The 13,205-nt window shown below is 48.1% G+C and overlaps 1 protein-coding gene across 6 annotated transcripts in view; it reads left to right on the plus strand.

Annotated features, from left to right (window-relative positions):
• Positions 1 to 13,205, plus strand: part of ENOX1 (ecto-NOX disulfide-thiol exchanger 1) — a 322,679-nt gene that overhangs the window by 288,316 nt on the left and 21,158 nt on the right. For all 6 annotated transcript variants that reach the window (XM_077344075.1, XM_077344074.1, XM_077344079.1 and 3 more), the window contains one exon: positions 6,074 to 6,181. In XM_077344075.1, the coding sequence (XP_077200190.1) occupies positions 6,074 to 6,181 (108 nt within the window). The remainder of the gene's footprint in view (positions 1 to 6,073; positions 6,182 to 13,205) is intronic.

The following is a 13,205-nucleotide window of genomic DNA, read 5'->3' on the forward strand; positions in this document are numbered from 1 at the left end:
CTCCCTCCCTCCCTCCCCGGCCTTGGGTCAGGGGGCACCAGTTGTGTCTCTCTGGCCTCGCTATGGTGGTGGCATCGGGAGAGTTTTGTGCCCAGGTGGGCAGGCAGGCAGGGGGAGCCAGGGGGTTCAAGCAGAGCAATGGTTTCTGGATGTTTAGTCTTAACAGGGACTTAGACAGGTTAGCATCGTTGTATCGTTAATTAAGAGGTTTATCTTTGTATCTTTAATTAAGAGAGCAGGACTACCCTTATCTCTGTCCTGGAAATTGCAGCTGGTCCAGACTGTAGCAGGCCGGTTCCTCAGAGAAGCATCTTGGAGGGCCCACATCTGGCCGGTGCTCTGCTTTGCAAATACCCACCAGTTGGTAATCCCTGGCAACAAGGAGGCACATCTGGCCGCAGCCAGGCCCACGGCACTTTCAGGTCTTGGCACCTGCTTGGTGGAACGAGCTCCCAGAGGAGACCTGAGCTCTGACGGAACTGGCACGATGCCGCAGGTCTGCAAGACAGAGCTCTTCCACCAAGAGGCAAGTGACCCTGCAACCTCAGGGCCCCCCCTACAAAGGCACCCCTATGGAGACATCCTAACCTGGATATGGAACCTCCGAAATTATCATTATAACTCATGTTGTGCCAGTTACAGATGTGGTTTAAAATGGTTTTAAAATGTTATTAATTGTTAACTTACGTGGCTATTGTTTATTGTTGTACACTGCCCTGAGCCAGGTTCCTGGGAGGGCGATATATAAATCAAATAAATTAATTTAATTAATTTAAATTAATTGGAACACGCTGGAAAAGTGGGCAAATGAGAACAAGATGCAATTCAATAAGGATAAGTGTAGAGTTCTACATCTGGCTAACAAAAATGAGAAGCAGCATACTGGAGGGGAGAGACCCTTGTGAGTAGCAGCATGTCCGAACAAGATCTTGGTGTGCTTGTGGACTGCAAGCTAAACATGGGCAGGCAGTGTGATGCAGCCGTAAAGAAGGTGAATGCAGTCTTGGGCTCTCTCAACAGGGGCCTCACATTAGAATCACAAGATGTCCTAGTCCTTCTGTGTACTGCATTGGTGTACCTGGAGTCCTGAGTGCAGTTCTGGGCGCCTCACTTCCAAAAGAACATGGATGAAATTGAGAAGATGTAGAGGAGAACAAAGTTATGCTCAAAGTTATGCTCAAAATCCTACAAGCTAGGCTCCAGCAGTATGTGGACCGAGAACTTCCAGAAGTACAGGCAGGATTTCGAAGAGGCAGAGGAACTAGAGATCAAATGGCCAACATACGCTGGATCATGGAGAAAGCTAGGGAGTTCCAGAAGAACATCTACTTCTGCTTCACTGACTATGCTAAAGCCTTTGATTGTGTGGAGCACAACAAATTGTGGCAAGTTCTTAAAGAGATGGGAATACCAGAGCATCTTATTTGTCTCTTGAGAAACTTACATGCAGGTCAAGAAGCAACAGTGAGAACTGAACATGGAATCACTGATTGGTTCAAAATTGAGGAAGGAGTTCGGCAAGGCTGTATACTGTCGCCTTGCCTATTTAACTTGTATGCAGAGCACATCATGAGAAAGGCGGGATTAGAGGAGTCACAAATTGGGATCAAGATTGCAGGGAGAAATATCAACAACCTCAGATATGTAGATGATACCACTCTAATGGCAGAAAGTGAAGAGGAACTAAAGAGCCTGTTGATGCGGGTGAAGGAGGAGAGTGCAAAAGTTGGCTTGAAACTGAACATCAAGAAAACAAAGATGGCATCCAGCCCTCTCAATTCCTGGCAAACAGATGGGGAAGAAATGGAGGTAGTGACAGATTTTATTTTCCTGGGCTCCAAGATCACTGCAGATGGGGACTGCAGCAAAGAAATTAAAAGATGCTTGCTCCTGGGGAGGAAAGCTATGCCAAATCTAGACAGCATCCTAAAAAGCAGAGACATCACCCTGCCAACGAAAGTGCTTCTAGTCAAGGCTATGGTATTCCCAGCTGCAATGTATGGCTGTGAAAGTTGGGCCATAAGGAAGGCCGAGCGTCAAAGAATTGAGGCTTTTGAACTCTGGTGCTGGAGAAGACTCTTGCGAGTCCCTTGGACTGCAAGGCGAACCAACCGGTCAGTCCTAGAGGAGATCAGCCCTGCCTGCTCCTTAGAAGGCCAGATCCTGAAGATGAAACTCAAATACTTTGGCCGCCTCATGAGAAGGAAGGACTCCCTGGAGAAGAGCCTAATGCTGGGAGCGATTGAGGGCAAAAGAAGAAGGGGACGACAGAGAATGAGGTGGCTGGATGGAGTCACTGAAGCAGTAGGTGCAAATTTAAATGGACTCCGGGGAATGGTAGAGGACAGGAAGGCCTGGAGGATCATTGTCCATGGGGTCGCGATGGATCAGACACGACTTCGCACCTAACAACAACAAGAGGAGAACAACGAGCATGATTGATTGATTGATTGATTGATTGATTGATTGATTGATTGCTAACCTGCCTCTTTCCCAAACTGTTCCTGCTGTATATCAGTAAAATATTTATTATTTCTATTTATATCCCGCCACTCTCCATGGGCTCGTGGTGGGTTACATAAAACAGATAAAAGCCCCAATAAAACCCATCATAAGCTTCCTAATAATAACATAAAACTCAAGAAGCAGCATAATTCCCATTCCTCCCCTGTCTGCAGTCAATCACCACAGAGGGGGGGGGGGGCTCTCAAGATGGTTTTGCGTTAGATGAAGGAGGGGCCCCAGCTGTTCCTGGTCCCAGACTCCACCAAAGATCTGACGGAAAAGCTCAATTTTGCGGGCTCTGAGCCTCCCGGGAGCTCATTCTACCCAGTCGGGGCCAGGACCAAAATGCCCTGGCCCAGGTTGAGGCCACAAGTGCTTTTCTAGGGCCAGGGACCACAAGCAGATTATTCACAGAATGGTTCAGCAGTGGAATGGTGGTCTTCAAGCAGCAGCTGGACAGAGACTTATCCTGGGTGCTTGGGGCTGATCCTGCATTGAGAAGGGGGTGGGACTAGATGGCCTTTAGGAACACTTCCAGCTCTGGGATACTGTGATTCTAAATGAAGTGCTGTGTGGGATGGGGGGGAGTTAAGTCCCCTCCTAACCTCCTGGATGTTTGCAAAATATGAACAACCCAAACCAACCTAGATCCCTGTGTTTGACCTAGCATGTAGTCTCTCTCCATTATTTTCATAAATGTACTTTAGAAGGTGCATTTAATTCCCTTTATAATTGTTAGGGTCCTTACAACACTCATGCAAGTTAGACCTTTCTGGCCGTCTTCCTTTGCAGATCAGGGGGTGGGGCCGGTGAGGTAAAGTCCAGAGCAGCAGCTGCCTGAGGTCAGCCGGCCTGAGCCACAGGGGGGAAGGAAGGGCTGCCCTCTCTCTGGACTGTCCATTGTCTGAAGAGGAAGGGCCTTTCTAGAACAGATTTTGGGGTAGGCCTGTATGTTTTATTGCAAGGGTCCTCTGGGAAGCCAAACCCCCCCCCCCCCACTGCTGACTCAGTCACTTGTCTCTTTGGCTTGCCCAGGATAAGGGTTTAGCTGGTACAGAATTTAGGAAGGAATGGCGGGGACCTGCCCGGATTGAGGGGTGTGTTGTGGGGTCCATGCTGGGAGGGGGGAGTGCCCCTCCTCCTGCTCCTCCACGTGGGCCAGGGCTGCCTGGCCTCTGTCTGCTGGCTTTTCCGTCAGTGTCCCTTGAGGAGGTTTTCTGTCCCTGGGCGAGGGATCGGGCCGCAGCTGCAGCCAAGTGTCTCTTGCAGCCATTCCGAGCGCTGGCCAAAGAGCCCCCCTGTCCCTCGGAGGGAGCTTCAAACGAATCGATTCATTATTGAATAGTTGGGTGTAATCAGGGTAGGTTTTTCCCCTCCAAGATAATTGCAAATTAGCTTACAATTGTGGCCAGACAATTAAGAGCTTTCTGTTCTGCGATGTTCAAATTGCCTGTGACCAAAGTGGCAGGAAATCATTCTGTGTGGCTTACAAAAACCAACATTTCCCCAAGAAGTGCTCCCCGGGCCCTGAGGGGCTGACTGGGGACAGCCATGCTTTTCTGAGGCACAGCGAGAGCTCGGCCAGTGGGGGCCAAGCCGGGGTGGCAGCGAGATGCCGGGTGGGGCAGCGGAAGACCCTGAGGAGCTGAAACCAGGGGCAGAGTGGGGGGGAATAAGGCCGCAGGCAAACACGGAAGGAGCGCAGACGAGGGCCAAGGGGAATCCAGCAGGCCCTACCTACCAAGGAGAGCCCTCGCCCCAGTTTTTATTACTTAGTTATTTCTTTTATAATTTAATTTATATCCCGCCATTCCTGAACCGGCTTGTGGCAGCTAACAATAGATAAAACCCCCCAATAAACCCCCCCTAAAAGAACAAAAATCCAACTATCAATAACAAGAAAATCCAGAAAAAATGTCAGTGGACTAAAAACCCAAACCCAACCCCGCTCCCAGAGAACGGAAAGATGCCTCAGGGGGTTAATAGGGGGTAGCCAGATCTTAACAGCCCTGGCCTCCCCATAGACCTGGCGGAAGAGCTCGTCTTGCAGTTCCTGGGGGACTGTGAGATCTCCATCACGGCCCTCAGCTCTCCTGGGTCTCTCCACCAGGTCTGTGGCCCATTCATGCAAACCTGAAGCTGTACTGTGACATTTTCTAGTGTCTCACTGCCCTGTCGACTTGCCAGTCAGTGGGCTGTGGTGCTGGGACCTGTCTGGATGGGCCGGGAGGCAGGAGCTCTGGCTCTTGAAAGCTCTTGTGGGCCAGTTTTGCCATGCTAGTGGAGGGGATTGGTCAGCCGTCCTCTTTCACTGGATGAATTTGTTGGCAACTATGCAGAGCAGGAAAACCTCTGGGATCTGAATTGTTATTTGGACTACATTAGAGCAAAGGATGGAATAGGATGGGACTCCAGAAAGAAAGGAAGGACAAGCAGAGTTTTAGTCACTGAGAGCCTGTATTTCCTCCCTCCCCCAACCAAGAAAAAGGGTATCCTGACCACCACTGAAATGTAGCATGCTCTTTTTAAAGAAGTGAATGAATAATATCATGGCCATGATTTTTAAAAATATAGTACTTAAACAAATGTTGCAATCCAAAGTAGGTATGTCCAGCCTAAGCCATTTCTCTGGATGCTTTTGATTGTTTACCAAAGACCTTTATAAGACTCCTTTCCCTGTCTCCTTTGGTTGTGATGGATTCTGATTGGGACATTTTTCAAAGGCAGCTTTGTAGCTTTAAACCAAGGTGCGGAATGATGGATGACCTGTCTCCGTTGTGTTATGATATGTAAGCGGATTCAGGACTAACCACATGCAGTGTCTGGGCAGATAAGTGAAGACTTTAAAAAGTGTGTCGTGGTGGCTAGAGCAGTCTCCTCCGACGGGGGCCGCTGGAGTCCTTGGGGGGGCTGTTCTGTTGTCGCTCGATGGGCGCTAGAAGAGATCCATCCAGTCCATTTCAAAAATCCTGAAAAGCTTCCTTTGGTCTTTTCGCCATTCTTCTCAGCACTTTCCCCTTCCAACGCATTCATCTGCATGGTTTTGGCCTCACAGATGTACTCATCCAATTTTATTCGTTTTTTTGCTATCTTGGCAACTCAGCATAAATTCATTTCGGATTATAGCTTGGTGCAGAATGAGATGGCTTTGGGCCAGTAACGAATGATATTAAGGGCCGTGTTTGTAAATTATTTATGGCCTGAAGCGTGTGCCTCCCTGTTATTAAACCAGAGGCTCTACTCCCTTCGGCAAATAAAGCTTTGGTTCAGATGGCTGCGACAGCTCTGCTGTGCCTGGCGCACCATGCCAGGGATTTGTGTTTTAATGTTTGGTTAAGCGATCTGTTACATTAAGGAAAATGCATCTCCCTGGCAAGAGGTAGAAAATGCAGGCGGATATAATGTATGTCTTGTTCAACTTAGACATAATAGTGGGAGCAATAAAAACAGAAAATGGGACAAACTTGAAAAATGCTGCTTTCACAAGACTTTGCAGTCCTGGACATTTATTCCCAGGGGCTCAAGCATGAATAATGGGGAACATCCTTTCTTTCTTTCTTTCATGCAGCAACTGCTGAAAATCCAAGAGGAACTAAACAACAAAAAATCAGAACTGGAGCAAGCAAGAGAAGAGCAGACGCACACGCAGGCCATGCTGAAAATCCTCCAGGAACAGGTGGGCCTGGCTGTAGAGAAAGAGCTTGGATCTCCCCTGGGTCTGGATCCAGGGCCTGTCAGCATTTGTGGGGCTGTGGGAAGGGGGGGGGGCGCTGCAGCCATCAACCTGCCCTGGATTTGGGTGTTTTCATGTATGTAAGCTTGATCTTTCTTGGTGCCACCACCCCAAACTCAATGCAGCCTCCCATCTTTACCAATGGTTTGGGGAACAGTAGTCAAGGCTGCCTCTGGGCATGTACAAAGGGCAGAATGTCCCAGTTATTTCAGCCTTCCCCTCTCATGAGTGAGTGAGAGCCAGGCATACTGCGAGGAACTGAAAATGGAGCCTGCTGTCTTGAAGCGGATGGAATTTCATAGTTATGGGTTATGGTTTTTAAGCTAGAGCACAAGACACAGGGATCTAACAAAGATATATAGTGAATTTAGCAATAAGGTGAATTTAGCAAGCTACCTTTGCATACCCCCTGCAGATGCTTGTGGAAGAAATGCTTGTTCTGACTGCTCACCTGTCTCCTCCTCCTCCTCCTCCTCCTCCTATGATGGAGACAACCAAAGTCTTGTACGGCCTTTTGTAGCAACTTCCTTTCCAGGGCCAACTCTACTTCGGGAGAAAAGTAAAAGGGGCCAAGAAACACATTGCAGGGAGCCTGGGCACTCACAGACACCCTTTGGGGACCGCTGGTCTCCTATTTCAATTCCAGGTCGCATCAATGACAAGCCCCCTGTGGTCATGGATTTGCATCTGCAAATGTTTTTAAATGCACAATTTCCCCCCTTATAGATGCCAGAGGTGTCTTGCGTGTTTTTCTATCTAAAGAGAAATGGATTTGGGGAAGGTTAAATATACCGGAAAAACAAATGGATTTCAAGCAAAACAGCTCTTCCTTTGAAAATTATCAGTGGGGGAAATGCGTTTCCCATCTCCCATCTCATCCATGCAGACACAGCCATGCTGCAGAGAGTCAGGGCAGCAGAAAATGCTCCCCACTGTTCCTGTACACGTATCCCACAGTGGCAGGAGGCAAGTACAACACATGACTGGGGTTTGCTTCCTTGGGTACCATGCGATGCTCAAGGACACTCCCTATAAGCATGGTGGGGCAGAAGGGTTTGCCAGAGTCTAGTCAAAGGGTAGGTCCCGTTTTCCGACCTGTGCAGATTTGGATGTGCTGACGAGACATGAGGAGGTGTGGGAACCAAGGTCTCCACATACAAACTCAGATTAGCATTTCAGAGAAAGCCAACGGAGCTTCCCACCGGCCATGCCTCCTATAACCTCTGCCTGTATTTGCAGGAATTCGGGGGGCGGGGGGGGTTCCCCCACTATGTTTTGGCCTGGCCCTTATTTTCAGACCCTGGGCTCAGTTCCCTTTTGTGATTTGGACAGATTAATCTATCTGTTATCAGCCACGGAGCCTTCTGTTTCCTGCAGAGTGGCACTTTTTGTTCCATCTGCAAGGAAACTTAAGAGAAAACGCAATCCCAAAAAGTGACTAAAAATACCTTTTATGTATGTTCTTAAATTTTACCAAAGAGAACTGAATAGAATGTTCTAAGTGTATAATTTTTTAAGAATGTTCTCTTTAATTTTGTGATGGCCACATACATTTGGCCTGGCACTCTGGGGGGAAGTTGGGTCCCAGCTGAGCCTCACACCCAGACAGGCATAAAGTATCTCCATCACCTTCAGATTTCTTTTCTACATGAAGTAGACCCTCAAAGTATAATCGGTAAAATCCCCACCATAAAAACACTAAATAACCCCCACTTGAAGTAACTGCACAGTCTGCACAGCACAAGGACCTGCCCCATGTGACTGATGTTAAGCTGTGGCGACCATTTGATGGCTGGCTCCGCCTCTTGTGGGAGCCATTTTGTGGCAGTCACTTTGTAGCTGCTCACAGGATCAGAAAGGTGTCTTTCCTGGCACTGCATCATCCCAAGGCTCTCATGGAGAACACCATCACAAATTCTTCCCAGGACCTTCTTCAAGGTGATGGAGAACCCAGCAATGCTCCATCCTGCAGAGACCCTCGTTGCCCCTCGGAGCAGCCGGGATCTCAAGGAAGTGATAATGGCCCACGGAGCTATTGGCTGCCCAAAAAAGGGCTGGAAATTGGGCATTAAATCATTGTCACCAGAGCTTTTTTAACGAAAGCTGATAAAGCTTTGAAAGTTGGAAGTCTAATTGAAGCTAATTCATTCTTGATTATCAAGAGATTAAGCAGCTGCCTGAATTAAACCAGGGACCATGTTTGGTAACTGCCTTAATCAAGCAGCACTGTTCCTTCTGCTCTCCAGAAGACCCTGGTGCACTCTCCTAAAGCTGCCGTTCCAAATGCGGGAGTCTGGATGTCTGCACAGAGGTGCTCATTGTGCGGATGCAGTGGACACCACGCAGCATATCACGTGGCTTTCTTCACCTGCTGCTTTGGCCCACCTCCTTAGGCAGCGCCATCTAGTCCCACCCCCTGCTCAAGGCAGGATCAGCCTCAAGCCTCCAGGAGAAGGATCTGTCCAGTTGCTGCTTGAAGACGGCCAGTGAGGGGGAGCTCCCCACCTCCTTAGGCAGCCCATTCCTCTGCTGAACTAGACTCACAGAATCCTAGAGTGGGAAGGGGCCACAAAGGCCATCTAGTCCCACCCCCTGCTCAATGCCGGATCCGCCTTAAGTACCCAGGACAAGCACTTGTCCAGCGGCTGCTTGAAGACCACCAGTGAGGGGGATCTCCCCACCTCCTTAGACAGTCCCTTCCACTGCTGAACTGGACTCCTAGAGTGGGAAGGGGCCATGCAGGCCATCTAGTCCCACCCCCTGCTCAAGGCAGGATCAGCCTCAAGCCTCCAGGAGAAGGATCTGTCCAGTTGCTGCTTGAAGACGGCCAGTGAGGGGGAGCTCCCCACCTCCTTAGGCAGCCCCTTCCACTGCTGAACTAGACTCATGGAATCCTAGACTGGGAAGGGGCCATGCAGGCCATCTAGTCCCACCCCCTGTTCAATGCAGGATCAGCCTCAAGCATCCAGGATAACTATCTTGAAGACTACCAGTGAGGCAGAGCTCACTGTCTCCTTAGGCACTGCTGAACTTCTACTACCACTAATGATAACAACAACAACAACAATTTGATTTATTACCCACCATTCCCTGCAAGCTGGCTAGCACTGGGTTACAACATAGGTAACACTGTGTGTGAACGAGACCTTGGGGTACTTGTGGATTGTAAACTAAACATGAGCAGGCAGTGTGATGCAGCGGTCAAAAAGGCGAATGCCATTTTGGGCTGTATCAACAGGGGCATCACATCAAAATCACAAGATGTCATAGTCCCATTGTATACGGCACTGGTCAGACCACACCTGGAGTACTGTGTGCAGTTCTGGAGGCCTCACTTCAAGAAGGACGTAGATAAAATTGAAAGGGTACAGAGGAGAGCGACGAGGATGATCTGGGGTCAAGGGACCAAGCTCTATGAAGATAGGTTGAAGGACTTGGGAATGTTCAGCCTGGAGAAAAGGAGGTTGAGAGGGGACATGATAGTCCTCTTTAAGTATTTGAAAGGTTGTCACTTGGAGGAGGGCAGGATGCTGTTTCTGTTGGCTGCAGAGGAAAGGACACGCAGTAATGGGTTTAAACTACAACGATATAGGCTAGATATCAGGAAAACATTTTTTACAGTCAGAGTAGTTCAGCAGTGGAATAGGCTGCCTAAGGAGGTGGTGAGCTCCCCCTCACTGGCAGTCTTCAAGCAAAGGTTGAATACACCCTTTTCTTGGATGCTTTAGGATGCTTAGGGCTAATCCTGCGTTGAGCAGGGGGTTGGACTAGATGGCCTGTATGGCCCCTTTCAACTCTATGATTCTATGATTCTAACATTAAAAACCCCACAATAAAATATCAACCATCCCCAGCTTAAAACCATCCTACATCTGATGATAGGCTAAACACTCCCCCCACCACATCCGTTCAGTATCTCCCCCGTCCAGCACCTCTGGGGAGAAGATGTAGTAGTAGGAGAGCCTGATGTCCCGGCCCAACTGAGGAGGGGCTCTCCGTCTCGTTGCCCCCAGCCTCAACCCATGCCTGGTGGAAGAGCTCCGACTTGGAGGCCCTGCAGAACTGAACAAACTCGGTCAGGGCCTTTAGCTCTCCCAGGGGCTCATTCCACCAGGTCAGGGCCGGGACCGAAAAGGCCCTGGCTCTGGTTGAGGGCTGACATACTTCTCGTGGGCTCTAGACTGGATTTCTGCTACCCTTGATTGGATTTCTGCAACTCACTCTGAGCGGGCCTGCTCTTATCCCTGCTCCAGTAGCTACAGTTGGCTCAGAATGTAGTGGCCACGGTCCTCATGGGAACACCTTGGAGGGCCCCCATTAGGTGTATACTCCAACAGCTGCACTGGTTACCAGTTGGATCCAGGACAACCGCATATGCAGCCTTTAAGGCTATTTGCAGTCTAGGCCCATTGTACCTGAAGGACCATCTCTGCCTGTGTTCCCCAAAGAGCATTACACTCAGCCAACTCCAACTGGCTGATGATCCCTGGCCCCAAAGAAGCCTCAACCAGGGCAAGGTCATCCTCGGACACCTCACTATCCCTCCCTTTAGCCATTAGACCACTTACAATTTGGGATAATTTAAGGCTGAAGTAACATGATGTGGGACTCAGGGATTATTCCAAAGGTTTTAAAAAATTAAGTCAAAGCAGTCTGCAAATTAGAGTGCAGCATATGAAATAGAACTGAAAAAAGAGGCACGAGCCATTGTGTATCAATATCAACAATAGTATTCAGCAGGTCATTGAGGATAATGAATTTATACAAACAGAAGGCAGTTCAATAACAAAATTCAAATATGACATTTGCTCGTTTTATAAAACAGTACGTTGTTCACTGAGGATATTGGAACACACATTGTAGTTTCCTTTTGTCCTAAAAATTTTATGTCGTACATGCATATTTGAATTTTGTTGTTGACTTGCCTTCTGTTTGGATAAATTCATTATTCTAAATGACCTTCTTAATACTATTTTTGATATATATACACAGTTTCTCTTGTCTCTCTTTTCTGTTCCATATACTGTGGGCAATTCCGCACCCAGAAAATTTGATGAAAGGGTTACCTCTTGCAGATGCTTTTTTTTTTAATGTTTTACACAACGGCGTCAGCATCCAGCGTTCTAGCAGCAAACTGGCAACTACATCCTCCATTTTAAAGGGTTAGTTGGGGAACTGCATAAAGTGGATTCCCCCCACTATGTTGCCCTAGTGGGAGGAGAGCAACAAGCACCCACTAGCGGAATAGCTGTGCGTAACCAAAGTGGCCAGAAGTAGTGTGATCTCCAGCTCCTGCGGCTGCCCTTGTGCCCGCCTCCCTTTCCCTTCTCCCTGGAACAGGGCTTTTTTTTTTTTTGTAGAAAGCTGCCTGGAGCAACAAATACACGTTGCTTGATCCAGGCGGGGGGAAAAAATTCCACCCACCAGTTGGCGCACAAAGCATGCCTCTCAACCCCCCCCCCCAAAATGGGAATTTAAAGATCAACTTCTGTTGATCTTCAAGGCTCATAATTCCAGAACAGGGTGGCACTAAAATATGCACTATGCATCTATGATTAGATGCATAGGCATAACAATGGAGAATTTTTACTTTAAAAAATAGATTGCTTGCATCACTTCCCCTTTAAAACTGGGAGAAAGTTGATTGGCTGGTTGCCATGATTGATAGGTGGGGAGAGACGCATGGGCATAACAAGTCCCTCTCCTCTGCCAGGATTGCCAGGAAGTGTAAGAAAGCAGGAGAAGAAAGTGAGAGCTCGAGGAGGTGAGAAATGGCTTTTAAGGTTAAACAATTGCGCTGTCTTAATGCTCTGTTCTTAGATGTATGGAATGGCCCTCTGTATCCCCATCTTTGTATTCTCTGTACATGAAATAGAGCCTACCACTTTCTACATATGGGTGAAACACGAGAGACATGAATTAAATGGCTTTTTCTTATCTGACTTCCTTCTATCCAAATGCCCAGTGAGCTTAGAGCAAGAATTCAGAATCAGAATCACACAGAGCTGGAAGTGACCACAAAGGGCCATCCAGTCCAGCCCCCCACCTTCTCCCAAATAGTGTTTCGGTTGGCCGGGTGGAGATGCCCAAGTTCTTCTGGTCTAGGCCCTGGTAGGTGTTGTTGCTGCAGAGATCCTGTGGTCAACTTTCTGGGAGAGATGCAGCCAAATAGCTGGGTGCATAAAAAGGGCAAAAGGGGCCAATAAGCAGAATGCTAGAGTGCATGATAGATGAAGAGTACCTGATGGACACACCAACTTCAGGCACGAGCAAGTGAGACAGAAATGCGGGAGCTTCTGCGGAACAATTGCAGGCTGTCTGGACCCCTGGCAGCAACAGCATCACCCTCCTATCCACGTCTAATCCTCACCTCCTTGCCTTCTCTGAGTGGCTTCCCTCCTCTTCCCAATTTGGGATGTGGGGGTGGTTCCTTTTGCAGGATGAGTCTGTCCATCTGCTCCCCCCCCCCTTTATCTGAGAAGATGGCTTTGGTCCAGCCATTTGGGATCTAACTGAGCTGTGCTTCCTCCTCCTCCTCCTCCTCCTCCTCCTTCCTCTAGACTCTTCCCTGAGAACAAAACCTTTCCAAGCAATTCCGCTTTTTAAGCGGCTCCAAATCTATCATTCAAAAGCAACCATTAGCTCACTGCTATTTAGCTAGTAGCAATTTGCAAGCACTGCAAAGTTTCAAATTAATAGCAACAAGAATGGGAAATGAAATCATTCATTATTCCTGAAAGCCAATTTTACACACTTCTCCAGCCTTGAGAATGCATCCTAGTCTTATTATTTTTAAAAATAATGATCTTGGTTTAGTATTTGCTCCCTTTTAATTTTTTGTTCCTTCAGCCACCCTATCAGGCTTTAAATAGGTTGGTTTCATACTGATTTCCACAAGAAAAAACCTCATTAGAATTATATGCTCCATCTGTTTTGCTCATTGAAGGCCTTATAAAAACGGTACTTT

This window comes from Paroedura picta, chromosome 6 (genome assembly GCF_049243985.1).
Source record: "Paroedura picta isolate Pp20150507F chromosome 6, Ppicta_v3.0, whole genome shotgun sequence".
Classification (NCBI taxonomy): domain Eukaryota; kingdom Metazoa; phylum Chordata; class Lepidosauria; order Squamata; family Gekkonidae; genus Paroedura; species Paroedura picta.